Below are 15,802 nucleotides of genomic sequence, written 5' to 3' on the forward strand. Positions count from 1 at the left end.
GCTCACATTATCAAGTTATTAAACACCGTTGCTTTCCTATCTCGGTACACATCTCGCTTTTTACTTGCCTCTCCCCCCCCCACCCCTGTCCCCCCTATACCCCCTCACTCCTCCCTCCTTTCCTAGTTTTCCCTAAAATCCGTTATCTCGAAGGCATGTTTACTTCACATTTAAAGCTTATTTTTCATGTACCTGTACGACGCAATAGAAAGAAACGTGGACACGTCTATCTGCTTTTGTACCTACAAAGATCTTGGGTTTTTGTCGTTATTCTCGAAACGGATGATTTGTTGTTTCTTTCTTTAAGTTTTTTCTCTTCTTTCCTTCATCATCTCCTCCGTACATCGCATCGGCGTAATAACGGCTACCTGAATTTCCTATGTTGTCTCTGTGCAAAGAGACACCGGTCGATGCATGAACGCCGTGCCAATGCGCGCCGCTGACTAACTTAACGCATACTTAAATATAGTGTGTGTATAATGTATAATGATGTACAGTCTCGGTCTGTTGGTTTTTGTAACGGGTGATTCGGATGTTGTACGGAATGATTTTTTTTTTTTTTCATTGCAATTATCGAATCGGAATAACCGCGGTAACTCTTTACGCGTGATATACCAATCCTGTCATTTTTCGGCTTCTGTAACTGAAAAGGAAAAAACTGAACTCTGTTGTCCGTATGTTACTCGCGACCCTTTTTTCCCTGAAACGAGTAGAGGTATCAAGTTGAAATCAGTAAGAAATACTAAAGTCCACGATCCCTTGGAGGTGTAAAAAATTCAAGCTTCAAAGTCGATGGAATCAAAAGATACGGCCGTTTATGTCACGTATTTTAATTTGCGTTGACCTGGAATCATGAAATTTGGAGAAAAGCAAGATCTCACGGCGGAAGTAAAGGAAAACGTGGAAGAATAGTTAATTTGTAGTTACGTGAGGTGAGAAAAAAGATACTCGACTTGTCAGGTTCGTTTTACCGTACCATGATCATGGCGTCTGTTATACTTTGATCCGATCCATCGTCACGTATTCTACACCGTCATTCGGAAGCCGTGATACGAACATTGACTCAGATTGATCCGGGATTCGTAAAACCGCAGTAGCTCGTCGTCTCTTAATCATCCCGTGTAAGGTTGAAAATTTCCATCTACCAAAGAGACAAACTGACAGTCGGACATCCACGTACGATATGCGCACAAAGTGCAGAGATACCTTTGCTCAAGGGGACGAGGATTTTTAAAGATACTCGAGAAATTTCTCTCTCCGCGGTCTTTGCCCGGAGGTTTTGCTTCCGCTGGTGGTGGTGGTGGTGATGGTGCCGTTCGAGTATTTGCCCTCCTCTCTTCCTCTCGTTGATGGCCGATGATGGATCACCACGAGCTATCTTCTCCTTCGGGGCCTCGAGACACGATGCACCCAAGCAACATCACAGGCATCGCCAGTATGTTTGCTTTGATGCCGAGGCACGTTTTCGACGCCCATCGTCAAACTTTTGGACCGCGACAACCGCTCCTTCTTATATTCTTTTCACTACCTCGTTCTTATTCTTATTCTTATTGTCGCAGCTCGGTGATCGTGACCGGTAGCCAGCCTTCATCGTCGTCATAATCGTTCGCCTCTTTCGTTTTTTTTTTTCAAATCGAATCACACACCGGAATCGCACGACTCGTGCAAGCTGGTGTACAATTTTGTGCGCCTGTACGATCCGATATGTGTGTATCTGATGGAAAATAAGGGACGTTTTATTTTATCGAGGGGCGAAAGATTTCGTGGTGAGAAACAGAGAGAGAGGGGGGGGGGGGGGGGGAAGTAGAGTGGATCGAGATGGCTGAACGTCGTCGTCGCGTAGCTGATGCCTCTTTCTGTTTACCGTCGTCTGCGCTGATCAAATACCCGGTTATCCCCTAACTACCGATTATGTATTGTCAACCGATAAGCTCAGGCTTTACCTTACAAGATATACAGCACGGTATGCATAGCGATTCGGTTGGTTCTCGGGAATTCTTTTTTCTCCTTCTTCGTCTGTTCTCTTCATATTTTATTTAGTTGCGTTTTTCAGATTTTTAAACGCGAAACGAAAGATTCGTTCTTCTACTTTCGATGAAAAAAAAGTTTTCAAAAATCGGTCGACACGTTTAGATTTTATCGACGTTTCAAATCGGTCCCGTTTCTATCGGCTCATCCTGTATATTTAACATCTTACATCCAAAATCAGTTTTAATACTGTACTAAAATTTCGCAATGAAAGATGAAAGAATAATAAGTACGAAGAGAAATTTTGTTCTTCAGCCAGAATATTATATTACACATTACGGTGTACCTGCATCCATCTATACCTTTGCAACATATGTACATATGTATATATATATATATATTCCGCAATTATTACACATATTATATTTTAATACACCGGGCACACAGCTTTTTCAACAAATTGTCTTTACGCGTATGTGTGCGTGCGCGTACTAAGCTTTTCACCGCACGCACGCACGTACAGCAATATACGTATAAATGCAAGTTTGTTTAAGATATTGATTGTAAATATTGATAATGGGATATTGCGTAAATCGCTAATGGGTTCTTCATCTTGTGTTCATCTTTTCTTTCTTTCTTTCTTTCTTTCTCTCGTTACTATTTTTTTTTTTTTTTTTTTCTTCTTTGTTTCCTTACCTTCTTTCTCTCGACTCGCGCGTGTATGCATACGTACGTACAAGGCATATAAACATACACGTGTGCGTATGAATATGTTATACACGCATGCCGGCGGTATACGATATCGTATATTACTTGTCCCGCGTAATTAGTGTGCCGCCGCCGCCGCCGCCGCCTCCGTGTTGCTTTTAAAATTTTATATTTATACAATGCACAGATATATGTATATAATACTTATACGTACACCCATAGATTTTACATTACCTATACGTACATTCGTAAACTCCCACCTTGCAAAGCGACGATGATATTTTCATCTTCTCTTCCTTTTCACATTTACACGTGCGTTAATATGGACGCGCGTCTATTTACACATACATAGTACATACATTCGTATACATTAACAATCGACCATCCTGCGACTGGAGAATAAAAAAGAATGAAAAAAAGAAAGATACACCCAGGTACGGTATTAGAGACGGTAATATATAGGTTTGCTTAGGGTTACGCGATATGTGGATATTATTATATTATTATATTCATATATCGACGACGAGTAGGTATTAGGCCAACGAAAAAGAAACGGTACCGGACTCACGTATGCGGTATTGAGGCGTGCGTGTGTATGCACAACGCACGTGTCGATCATTCGAAAATCTTGTAGGCCGGCATTTCATTTGGGTCATTTATTTTCGGCCATTTTCGAATGTTTCGACGCGTCTGTTGAACAGCGACTGTGTGCATTGCCACATTCCTATGTGTGAATATATATATTGAGAAAAAATTCATCTAAAAACGAATTGAGAAAATTTGAAATTCAAGAAACGAAGCACCGCGTGGAGAATTTTTACACAATACGCGCGATCTAATTGCTGGGTGAAATGAAAAATGAAAAGCGTTTTGAAAAAAGAAAGAAAATGATTTTTTTCGGAAAACTTATCCAGCACGCAAACGTGTGACAATGACTTGTCTGTTAATTGTTTAAACTCGGTGATTGGAAAGTGAGTAAAAGGATTTGTTTCCATTTCATTTTTGCATTCCGCTCGTCGAATCTTTTATTTATTCGGCAACAAATTACACGCGGCATACCAGTGAAAAAGAAACGTTCTTGTTCGAGCGAGGATTTTTATTTCAAATTGTAGTTGGGCGATACAAAGATATAAAGCAAAGTAATCGAGTATGTGAAATAAAAAATTGAACCTCGAACCTGACATCGAACGTCTTGCATACCTATAGCAGATATATTTATACATCGACATGTGTTTTAACATTATCTCATACATATCTCATACCATATATACATGTATGGGTATGTGTGCGTGTGTGTGTGTGTGTGTGTAATGCCATAATCTGCGAGGCAATTAGCTAAGTATAATTGATTCGGATCGGTTCGATACATGCCTATAATACAAGATGATTACTCGCGTTGCGTCGACGATATTTAATTAACGGTCGATTAGCCAGTCTGTCTGATACAAAACATACACTTGCCTACGTACATTTGACAGATAAAAGTGTTGCCGTGAAAATTGTCGTACACATTGTGACAATGTCGCGCTATATAGTAAATTACATCAGATATGCGCGTTATGTAATTGTTATTTTTATTTTTTTCTTTTTCACATCTTTTCCAATTTCCAAAGAAACACCTTGTCGCACCACGTCACTTATCAATTCTTTCCCGACATTTACATTCGACCCAGTGATCACGATTCGTAATACAACGATACGTTATCCTCGAATTTGATTCGCCTGGATTAAAAATTCATGTTGAATTATTGTAACTAATTTACGAGATTGAATAAATAATGATAAACGTCTCAAACGTCAGACGAAGACTCGACGTTACCAAGTCTGGGTCATCTTTGTGACGTGAATTTTTATTACGATTGACGCAAGCGATAAAAAAAATCTTTTATTCACGATTCTTCATAAATTTGAAGAAAATTTCTGAAAAATCAAAAATCGACCGAGAGCGATCCTCCACGTAACGTAGAACGCTCATCTTCTCAGACAACCTTTCTTTTAACCTGAACAAACTTTTTACGGAGGTGCCATGGTGGAAAATGGCAAATTATTATTTTCCGATACACCGTAATATATATTTATATATTGTGACGAAATTCGACCATCGTTTATCGTCTTTCTCTCTCTCTCTCTCTCTCTCTCTTTCTCTCTCTATTATTCTCTACTTTTGTATCTACCTCTAGATATTCTCATACCGCGGCGAATAGTAATAGAGTGGTAATTTAATAAGGAAAAAACAAACTTTCGTAAATTGACTTTCTCCATGATCGGGCAAACAGGAATTTATAATTCACTAGACCGGCGGCCAGGAGTTTGTCATAATCATGTTAAAAGCATCTGGATGTATGTATGCACATACATGGACACGTCGGTTGATTATTTAACGCTGTGAATACAGATTCTTTCACGTTTCTCCATTTCTTATTTGGTTTTTTGTTTTTTTTTCTTCTTCGAATCTCATATCTTGTTTTTCTCTTCTCTCTCTCTCTCTCTCCCTCTCTCTCTCTTTTCATTTCTTTCCTTACGTATTCACACGCACGCGTCTGTACAACGGATGATTGGAGTAGAATCTAGATTTCACATTTTCCATATACGGAAACGAATATATCGTAAAATTTTTCGACCTATCCTTCCGTCTAATTATCACGCAATAATTTATCTTCTCGATAATAATTAACTACAAGATGTCACGAAGAAGGGGGACAATCGATCGTGCGGATCAAACCGTGTACAAAAAGGAAAGGAAATGAAAAAAAAAAAAGAGATTAGCACGGATAGATTCTGCGGTACGCGAATGGATTAAGGTTATCCGTTAATAAGCCTGTAATTACTATGAGATTAAACTTATCCGTTTGTCACTTTTAGCTCGGTAGACATTTTACACCTGAATACGTATAAGTTCACACATACGCATGGCTATTATGTATAATAATGCGATAAAGCTATCCTGGATTACTTGTTTATTTTATTTTTTTTCTACTATTTCGATGATGCAGTTTCTGCGAATCCCGTATTAATATAATATCGATGAATGTACGGAATCGCGCTCGTATCTCAGAAACTGTCTTTCTTTATCGGAGAATTTATTATAGTATACCTTTGTAGAGTATCTGATATATGTATATATGTATATATGGGGCATTCTACATCAAATCAGCAGCCCGTGTATCTCACCCTCTGATTTTAATCTAATTTTTTAGTACGATGTTCTAACGATTTTTTTTCAGATTTTTTTAGCCGCCGGTGAAATTTTTAAAAAAAAAGGGTTTTTTTTCGTTTTTTTCTTTCTACGCCTCGATCTATATAGAACACGGAATCATGAAGATAATATGATTCTGCAATTCATTTAGTTGCGGTATGTAAAAATTAAACAAGCAAAAACAATTCCCTGAATGTAAACACAGAACACTTGCGAAAAAAGTACCATTTTGAATCATAGAATCTGTGTGAATTATTTTTTTAAAGATTTAAAAAGATGGCGTTTTCGTCATTAGGTTTGCGATATTGTAAAAAATTTCATACAGAGAATGAAGAAAATCTGATGAAATTCCCGAGAACCTTTTGCTTTGATACAGGAACATCTTAATAAAAAAAAAAAAAAATTATGAGAATCAAGGGGGACGTGGTACGTGGGCTGATAATTTGACGTGGAATGCCTCATACATTCGCACATAATACGTGTAAGAAAAAGAAGATTGCGAAGCGAAAGGAAAAATAAACTGTCAAATTATATGATTAACGGAAGCCATAGAATGACTGTAATGTGTGATATATATACAATACACATCGTATATTTCTACTGGCTGTTGCCAATAGTTAATTAAATTTTATAGATAACGGGGAAACACACGCACGCATTTGTATATATGTATATTATGTATACATTCTCACGGCGAAAAATCGTCCTGTCATTTTATTAGAAATAAGTTTAAACGACAGACTGGCTGAATGAATGAGTGACGTGTCGAGAAGATCAAACAGCTCCAAGTACCCAGCAGCATGTGATGTGATATGCGCCGTGATTGAGCGGTGGATTAATAATGGATCGGATGATTCTTTGGGTGTTTTTTTTTTTTTTTTTTTTTTTCTTCACCTCAAATTCTAATCAATTATATGTTTAGCCTAGGCGCCTGCAGATTAGAGATAAAAGTTTTGGGAAAAGTCTCACAGCGAGGCTGATCTTACGCCCACGTAACTGTAAATTGAAAAAAAGTTTCCGTCATAGAGGCGACAAAATTTTTTTCAGACATTTAATTTTAACTCTTGAAAACTAGTCGTTTCTTTAGATTATTTTTTTTTTTCATCGGTGGATACGTGTTTCTTGTCTCACGTATCACGACGAATTGGCGAAGAAAATTTTTTTCCTGCAAATAAAGTTTTGAAAAGTATCGTTTTTATTCGATTTTGTACGGAAACGATGCGATGGAAAAATTATTGCAATCGTACGATTTTAAAAGCAATCGTTTGCTGATCGAACGAGTAATTTTTGTCGTTTAAATATGACAAACGACATTGAATTTTCTACGAAGAAAATGATCGTGGAACAATTAGTTTTGATTCTCAGTATTTTCAAAATTAAGAAGACTCAAAATTTATGTTTCTAAAAGTTGTTTTACTCGGTCACGTTTTTCGACTCGTTATTTTTTTGTATTTTATCGTATATCCGATTCCTCTTCTTATCCGTTTCGATCACCTTGCGCGATAACGCGTGAGAAAAATGCGATAATGAGATCCGAGGACGACTCGAATTCAGTTGAAACCGTAAGAGTAGAGGGTAAAATAAATACGCGCGAACCCAACGTGTGGCTACTTGACACGATAATGATATTGTATCGTTGATAGGTGTAAGTTTTTGGGGGAGAGCCATTACCTTGTTTGACTTGCGTACAACCCCATGCGTGCGGATGACGATTCTGTCGAGACTTGATACCGCCGGCTCCGATAACCGAAACGGGAGTTGATCAAATATTTGAAATTTCAGTAAATAGGGCCAATAGGACTGGACAAATATTAACCGCGTTACTACATGTCGCGTAATATCGCACAATTTGCTACTTGACAATTAAATTATATTTTATTCAAATCTTCTCAAATTGAAAAATCATCAATTCCGGAGGATTTTATTCTACCGTTTGGTATGTAGAAAGTGCAAGCTCGAATATTTTTAGTATATAAACATGAATTTTATCAAAATTCAAGAGTTTTTTAACAATGAATGGATTGAATTTTTCGACCCTCGCCATTTTTGTGTTTGTTTAAAAAATATTCTGCTATTGTCCCAACGCTGGAACGGTACCTTGAATTTTTTCAAATATTTCATCCAACTGCTCAATTGTTTTATAAATATTTAAAGTGGTTTCGACAAAGGACCTTTTCCTTTTAAACATTCAAAAAAACCTATGAGGGGTCGATTTTTCTTAATTTTTTTTTCTAGTACTTTTAATTTTTTTCATCGTCTGTTCAATTTTTATCTATTTTTTTGGCTCATTCGATTTTTTTTTCCATCAACTTCATAATGAATTTACCGGTCCAAAAATCTTCCAAGTGAAAAATACAAGTTTTGAGAACTATTCGCGAATTTTCAGACCGTTTACACAATTTTTCACCTCGGTAAAAATAATTAAAAATGCTAAAAAAATAGAAAATAAATTTCGGTTTTCAAAGGTTTGGAAAAGAAAATACAGTCTTTGAGAGTAGTTGGAAAATTTTAAAAACGGACATTTTCAAAATCAATCTCAATATTTATAAATAATTAACCAAGTGAATAAAAGATTTAAAAAAATTGGGAAGTTACAAATGTCGATGGTGAAAAGAGAGAGAGAGAGAGAGGAAAAATGAAAAAACATTGTCACAACTCATTTCAATATTTATTCTTCTTCTTTCCGACATAAGGAATCAATTTCGGTACATACTTAATTTTCATTACATTTGTTTACAATTAATCACAGACTCTGTAACAGGTACACATAATATATTATTATCTAGTCGTACATTATACGCGTTTTTTTCGGACAGACAGACACTCGAACAATTTTCTCGAGTGTCAAAATTGTTAATCGACGTGTTACAACGGTATCAGTCCAACACACGGACACAGGCACACACGGTCGTGTTGGTAATAATTCTGACCGCCTTACGATACGCGTATTAACCTTTGTATCGAATAATTACCTTGTGATTGAGCCTCGATTTTCATCGGGAAAAACAAGAATCATTATCAATAGCAGAGTTTAACAAACGCGTATGACCGCGACAAGGGAAATTATTGCGTAAAATATAACGATAATAATTATATCATTATCAGTTTCAGCGAGAGAGCGATGCGGTGTGAATAAATAAAAAATCAACACCTGTTAGGCGCTAAAAACGTTGAGCGTCTTTTTTCATTTTTATCGTATAATCCTTGTCGTCGTTATCGCGTTGATCTTTCTTCCCCAAAAATATGCACTATACATGTTGGATATGTAATACGAATATTGATCTGTGCCGCATATTGAAATAAGAATCGTTTTTATAATCGGTTTGAATATTTCTCTCGATACTCTCTTAAACGCACCTACCTGGAATATAATTTCCGAATATCGATCGATCGATCGTTCGTTCGATCGCCACGCGGTATAGATGCGAAATCAGCGTGATTGACACTTGAGTGACAAGATGACAGGCCGTGATTACGCCCTCGCGTTTATTTTACGGATTCTCCTTGTGTGTTGTACACACACGTACGGAACCTCGACAGCGACAAATATAAATCGTGACTTGACATTTTTTTTTTTTTTTTTTTTTTTACCACCAATTACCACCGATTAACCGATTTATTTGTTACCAATTATCTCAACGATGACCAATTTTCCTTCCTTCTTTCTTTCTTTCTTTCTTTCTTTCTTTTTTCCCTCTCTGTACAATCGTTTCTAGTACCTCGAAAGTTTGAGTTGAAAATTTTATCTCGTCACGTTTATAGTTGACAATGAATTTTCTCTCAATTTTTTCTTTTTTTTTTTTTTTTTTACCGTAATTACAACCACCAACCAAACCTTTCATTTCGAAATTTCATTTCACCTACAATTACATCAAACTCACAACGAAATGTTGCAGCAAAAGTTTTTTTCGACTAAATTTCTACTCTTGTTGCTGTTGTTGAAATTCGTCGAGTATAACATTCGGACAAATTTTACTCTCGTAAGAAAGCGTTTGTTTAATATTGTTTTCTGCCACAGTATTGAAAATCCTCGTTTTCACGCATCATATCATCATTCATACATGCTACTCTCAAAATGTTTAATGAAACCTTGCTTTCTTTTTCTCTTTTTTTTATTTTTTTCTCTTCGGTAGTAAATAAGTAGTATTTAATCTTAAATTCTCACGCAGTGCAGACATGTATCAAAGGAAAGAGAGCGAGAGAGAGAGAGAGGCTTTTCGCAAATTAGAATTACAGTTTGCCGAAAACAATTACCCCGGTATTATCCCTCGAGTACAATTATGCCGCTTAACTGGTATCATGGCGTCTTCTGGCCCCCTTCTCCGCCCCTCTCTTCCCTCCTCTCCTCTCCTCTCCTCTCCTCTCCTCTCCTCTCCTCTCCTCTCCGCTCCTCTTCGCCCGCCCTTCTTCACCCCCGACGAACGTCGTCCGCCGGCGTAATTAGAATCTCCCTCGACCGCCCTCGTCGGTACCTTCGGCCTCTCCACCCCCCCCCCCCCTCCCCCCACCACCCTTCCCTCCTTGCCCCCCCGCCATGCCCTCGGAACCCCGGCCATTACTTTTAATAGCGTTGTTAATGAAACTAGGTGTCGCCAAATTAACCCCTCATTTCTGCAGCAGCGCTCAACGATCGCCTTTGCCTGCAGCGGCCGTTCATCGTCACGAGTTATTATCCGAGATGGAATTAATCATTCTTGCAAGCTGTGGTCTCGGAATTTTTTTTCACGTACTAAAAACAAGACGAAAGAAAAAACAAAATTAATTTTCTAATATTAGATTTTTTTATACAACTGCTGCAATTATTTATAAATATTTAAAGTGATTTTGAAAAGAACCTCTTTTTTAATTCTCAAAAAATTCTCCGATACTGTATTTTGTATTCTAAACATTTCAAGACCGGGCCCACGGTGAATCGATTTTATTCTATTTGTTTTTTTTTTAAACACTTTTAATTTTTTCCATTAACTAAAACATTGTTCAATAAATTTAAAAATTTTTAAAAAATTCTGTCGATTTTTATTTTTCACTCAGAATATGTCTAGATCGTTTTCATTATGAAGTTGATGAAAGAAAGAAAGAAAAAAAAAAAACCAATTGCATGTGCCAGAAAAATAGACAAGAATCGCTTTGTAATGGAGCCGGTCTAAAAATGTACTAAGTGAAAAATAGAAGTTTGGAGAAATATTCGGGAATTTTCAGGCCGTTCGAACAACGCTTTGGTTAACCAAACAAATGAAAAGTGTTTCAAAAAGAAGAAATGGAAAAAAAGTCGGGCCTGGTATCGAAATATATGGAATGGAAAATACGGTTTCTTAGAATTTCAAAAAGGTCTCTTTCAAAATTACTTAAAATATTTATAAGTAATCGAGCAGTCGAATAAATAAAACAAAAAAATGTGAAAAAATTCAGGGTACCGTTTCGGATAAAATTTTAAAGAAAATCGGAAATGGCGAGCGTCGGATTCGCGTGGAATTCTCCATCTGCATCCTTAGGCTTATCGCCAAGTTTTCAGGATGAGAACCACTGAGTTCCGCTGATTACCGCGGTAACCGCCCCCCGAGCGCCAATTAATCTTAACTTTTACGGGGCAAACACTTTTCATTAAGCCCTCCCTATATCCTCCGCCCCCTCCCTGCCCCATTCCCCATTTCCCATTCCCCTTATTCTTCACCACCGTCACTCTCACCCGCAACACTCTGGCGTATTTCCTGCAACGGTATATAATATATCACGTAACAGTCGCGGGGTCCGGTATCCTCAGTTTTTCCATCATACGTCCTATATTTAAAAATATTATCCGTAGTTTAATTTTTTTTTCAAGACCTTTACGCGTCTCTGCTGCTTTTTCTTATTTTTTTTTTTTTTGTTTTTTTTTATCCACTTGACCCTTTTGGTGAACTTTTTTATGGGGAAAACTGAGGGGGTAAATATTAAGGGATGCGACCGGCAAAACCTCACGTGGAATGAGAGCGGCAGAGGAGAGGAGAGGAAAGGAAAATGGCTCCCCAGACAAGCGTTTAATCTGGCGCTAATTAACAACTTACCTCCCCCACCTCCCCCCGATTCACCCCCTTATATCACGAGTCTGCACGCCTCCCCTCATCTCCTCTTTCTGCGTCCACTTTTAATGCTCGTTTTCCGTTTATACGGAGATTCATAATTACGAGTGTATACTGTATTATAGGTACATTTTTATACACGTTTGTAGAATTCACTATTCGATATACATTAAAAAAAAAAATTTTTTTTCACATTTGCCGATTCATAAGGAGAAGAATCTTGAAAAAAAATGGAATAGCAACACTAGCGAGTAATTTATGATTTTCGAAACTCCGGGCGAAGACGCAAAAAACATAAAAAAGAAAAAGAAACGAACACGAGGCAAAGCTTTTATCCCGAGGAATTGTTTTTTTTCCGATCCTTGAAGTAATTTTTTATTACCACTACGATTATCATTACTATTATTGTTATTTGTATCGTTGTCATTGGTTTAACAACGTTGGATGTAGAGAATATGACGTTTTGAAGGGTGTATGTTTGAGATTAGGATATAATACGTAGGATAGTCGGATCTTGTAATTGTATGACCCACATTGTTGGCAGATCGTTGAATCGTCGACAATGACGGATCGTCGGGCAATCGTAACGCTGTTTAATATAAAATCATACACGTACGTATATTCGTATGAGTTGATATCGCGTTATAGACGTCAAAAATCGTTTTATCCATCAATATACCCCCACATCCTGTTTACCCTCACTCAACAGTATTGATCTAAATCGTAATTGAATATGTCGTCGGTCGTCTTTGTCGAATACGCATCGCACCGACAAATAATAATTACATTGTTAAAAATGGATGCGACTCGTAATACAGATTTACCGTTTACAAAAGAATCGTCAATTTACTTACGAAATCAGTTTGCAAATTTAAAAATTCGCAATTAATTACTATTATTTTACTCAAATTCACCGTCAAGTACACGAATATTTTTTAAGAAATTTTTTAACATTGCACACGTGTGTAGAATGCGTTAACGTACAACGCGAAAAGTATAATACAAGAACACTATAGCTGTGAATTAATGTCGTTTCAGTCACTCTGTATGTTATATATAATTTATATAATATAGAATAAAGACGACGATTCGTATCCCGGCTTACGATCGGCGAAATTAGCCAATCGATCAGAGAGAAACTGTCCTGCAATACAAAGAGATAAAAATCTCGCGTCGATCTTGTGGCGCCTATCGTACTTGCCTCGCGATGACTTTTACGGATGTATCTCTACACGTATTATACGTATTCACGTCAATTTAACAATATCTCACAAATGCGGATCAATTTGTCAAATTCGGTTTTGATTATACAATAATAAATCGGACAGACTTGTTGCGTGACACATGCCGCGTGCTATATATGTATATATAAACGTAACGTACGATCAGTCGTCTGGATATTGATTGGTCGACAAAAAAATCATGTAACACGTGCAGCGATTATTTTCACACGCCGTTAACATACGTGTTGCAGGTTTTAATAATTATTTGGAATTTTTTTTTTTTTTTTTTTTTTTAATTTTTTATTTTGGAAAAAAGGGAAACAGCAACGTTTTCCTTACCGAATGTCGAGAGAAGCGAAGCCTCTTGTTACGTCAATTCCATCGTATTGTTGTACCTTCCGTAGATAGGCGAGAAACTCCCGGAAGCGTTTTACCAATTTCTCAGTAAACCCTCCGAAGGTAAACCGTGATGTATAATAAAATATAGTGGAATAGAATAGAAGTCTGGATTGCTGACTGGGTTGCAGGAAATATCAATTTTCCTACTCGTTATACAGAAATTATTTATTATATTGTTATCGATTGATAAAAAAAAAAAAAAAAAAGAAAAGGGGGGGGAAAAGCGTGAAGGAGAATAAAAAGCATATCAAAATCATAATATTAGGTATGCAGTTTATTTAAGTGGAAAAAGTATAATCCTTGTTTTTGTGGCATTGAATATTTAATTTTTCATCACGTTCTTCATCCACGGTACGAAATGATTTATCTTCGCGTAAACACCTGGCGAGTGTCTTCGACCGCAACCTTTTCCCCACGTCACGATGCCGATAAGGATTTTTCTTCCGTTTATTAACGTGGTTAAAGGACCGCCCGAGTCTCCCTGCGAAAAATCACGAAGCCTTTGTTATAATTTTATATTAAAAAAAAAAAAAAAAAAAAAAAAATCGATGATTTTGAAACAATCTTTAATTTCGTTTTTCTCGTACAGATCGTGTGATCGAAATACGCGTTGCTCACCGTGCAAGCATCTTTGCCTCCTTCTACGCGACCGGCGCATAATTCTGATTCAGAAATCAGTCGGTTGAGTCCAACTTCGGAAAACCACTCGTTGCATCGCTCGTTGGAAAATACCTGGAATAATGAAATACGAGTGAAAAAAATGTGATGATTTTCTTTTCTTTTTTTTTTTTTCGAATACCTCGATATCGACTTGGCGCAAAACGGTGGTACGGGAATTTCGAGAGTCTTCGTTTATAAATCCCCAGCCAGTGACTGTCGCTGTTCGATTAACCAGACTTAAATCCTCGCTCGGAAGGCAAACGGGAATTATGTGCTTGTCGAACTTAACGATGCGGTCAAGTTTCAGCAGAGCAATGTCGTTTCGAAATTCTATCTCTTCGTATTCTGGGTTTATCTGCAATCGCAAAACAATATTTCCCGTGTCGGCATAAATCGGCTCGTGATTGGATTTTTTATTTTATGTTATTTTTTTTTTTTTTTTTTTATTTTTCATCAATTCATACAGACTCACCTCTATTTTCTCGACTTTGTACTCCTCGGCTTTGAGCGGCTCTTCTTCGTTTTCCAAATCGAACTCTCCCAGGCGAATAGTTAGATCCTCGATTCGAGCTCTGTATAAACACGTTGGAAGAAAATAATTACGCGTTGTCATGCAGCGATTATCGCTCGGCGAGTAAATTGCGTAATTTCGTATTTGTCTGTGATTAGGATCTTCACCTCCACAAACAGCTCGCCCCAGTGACGATCCATCTGTCCGTCAAAAGCGTTCCACCGCAGGACAGAATATTCGCTCCGAGAGTCGATCTAAATATCGCTGCCTGAAACCAATTCGATCCCATTTTTTGCCCGTCAAAGTTTGACCCGTCTATTGTAATAAAGGTACGGTAAAGTTTATTTTTTTCACACCTGCCACGGATGATCGCCAAATTTTGCATCGTGGCCGCCTATGATTCGCTTGAACCGTGAACCTTGCATCTCTGCTTTGCCGCATTCTTGAATATTTCACAATTCATTCGCAATATTTGAGTCACGCTAGTGATCGTATAAAGTTTCATGCGTACGTATTCCTACGTTACCGACACTTAGCCCTCGGACAAAAACCTTCCTCGCGTGAAATGATCCGATGAGCGATAAAGGTTTATGTCTGAGAGCTGAGTGTCGGTAATGTAGAAATATGTATCCAGAATTCTCTATATATACCTATTAAAATTGTCGGTTGAGTACGGAATCAGTGGATGGAGAGTGTACGGTAATTGTAAGATATAAAGTAAAAAGCTTATGCGGTGTATTATATTTCTCAAATGTTACACAGTGAGGAAAATTGTAATCCGTTCATATATCGAAACAAAGTTATGTCTGTAACTCGACTTGAATTTTTTTTCATTTTCATTGGCTTACAATTACGGACCTCCACATTTCATTTTACGCAACTCACCAATTGCGGACGAAATATCGAGATCGTTTTCCGCGGACAGAACGAACTTTACCACCATAACCGTCATAAATAGCGTCACGCTAAATACAATTCTCAGAGCCATCTTTAAATACGAAAAATATAACAAAAAAGACAACACCGATTCTTCGTCAATTCGATAATTGTTAAATTTACACCGCGATTTCATGAACTA

General features: G+C 37.3%; 2 protein-coding genes across 5 annotated transcripts in view; one reads left to right on the plus strand and one right to left on the minus strand.

The window, feature by feature from the left end:
* The window catches only part of LOC124177662, a 67,244-nt gene that overhangs the window by 34,607 nt on the left and 16,835 nt on the right, over window positions 1–15,802 (plus strand). The window lies entirely within an intron of this gene.
* On the minus strand, window positions 13,859–15,712 carry LOC124177388 (vitamin K-dependent protein C-like). The gene is made up of 6 exons (XM_046559717.1): window positions 15,610–15,712; window positions 14,890–15,039; window positions 14,686–14,783; window positions 14,353–14,568; window positions 14,172–14,285; window positions 13,859–14,034 (listed from the first exon to the last, which is right to left on the minus strand). The coding sequence occupies exons 1-6, from the start codon at window positions 15,710–15,712 to the stop codon at window positions 13,876–13,878; spliced, it is 840 nt and encodes a 279-aa protein (XP_046415673.1). The 3' UTR covers window positions 13,859–13,875.

The sequence above is a fragment of the Neodiprion fabricii genome, chromosome 3 (assembly GCF_021155785.1).
Source record: "Neodiprion fabricii isolate iyNeoFabr1 chromosome 3, iyNeoFabr1.1, whole genome shotgun sequence".
NCBI lineage: Eukaryota > Metazoa > Arthropoda > Insecta > Hymenoptera > Diprionidae > Neodiprion > Neodiprion fabricii.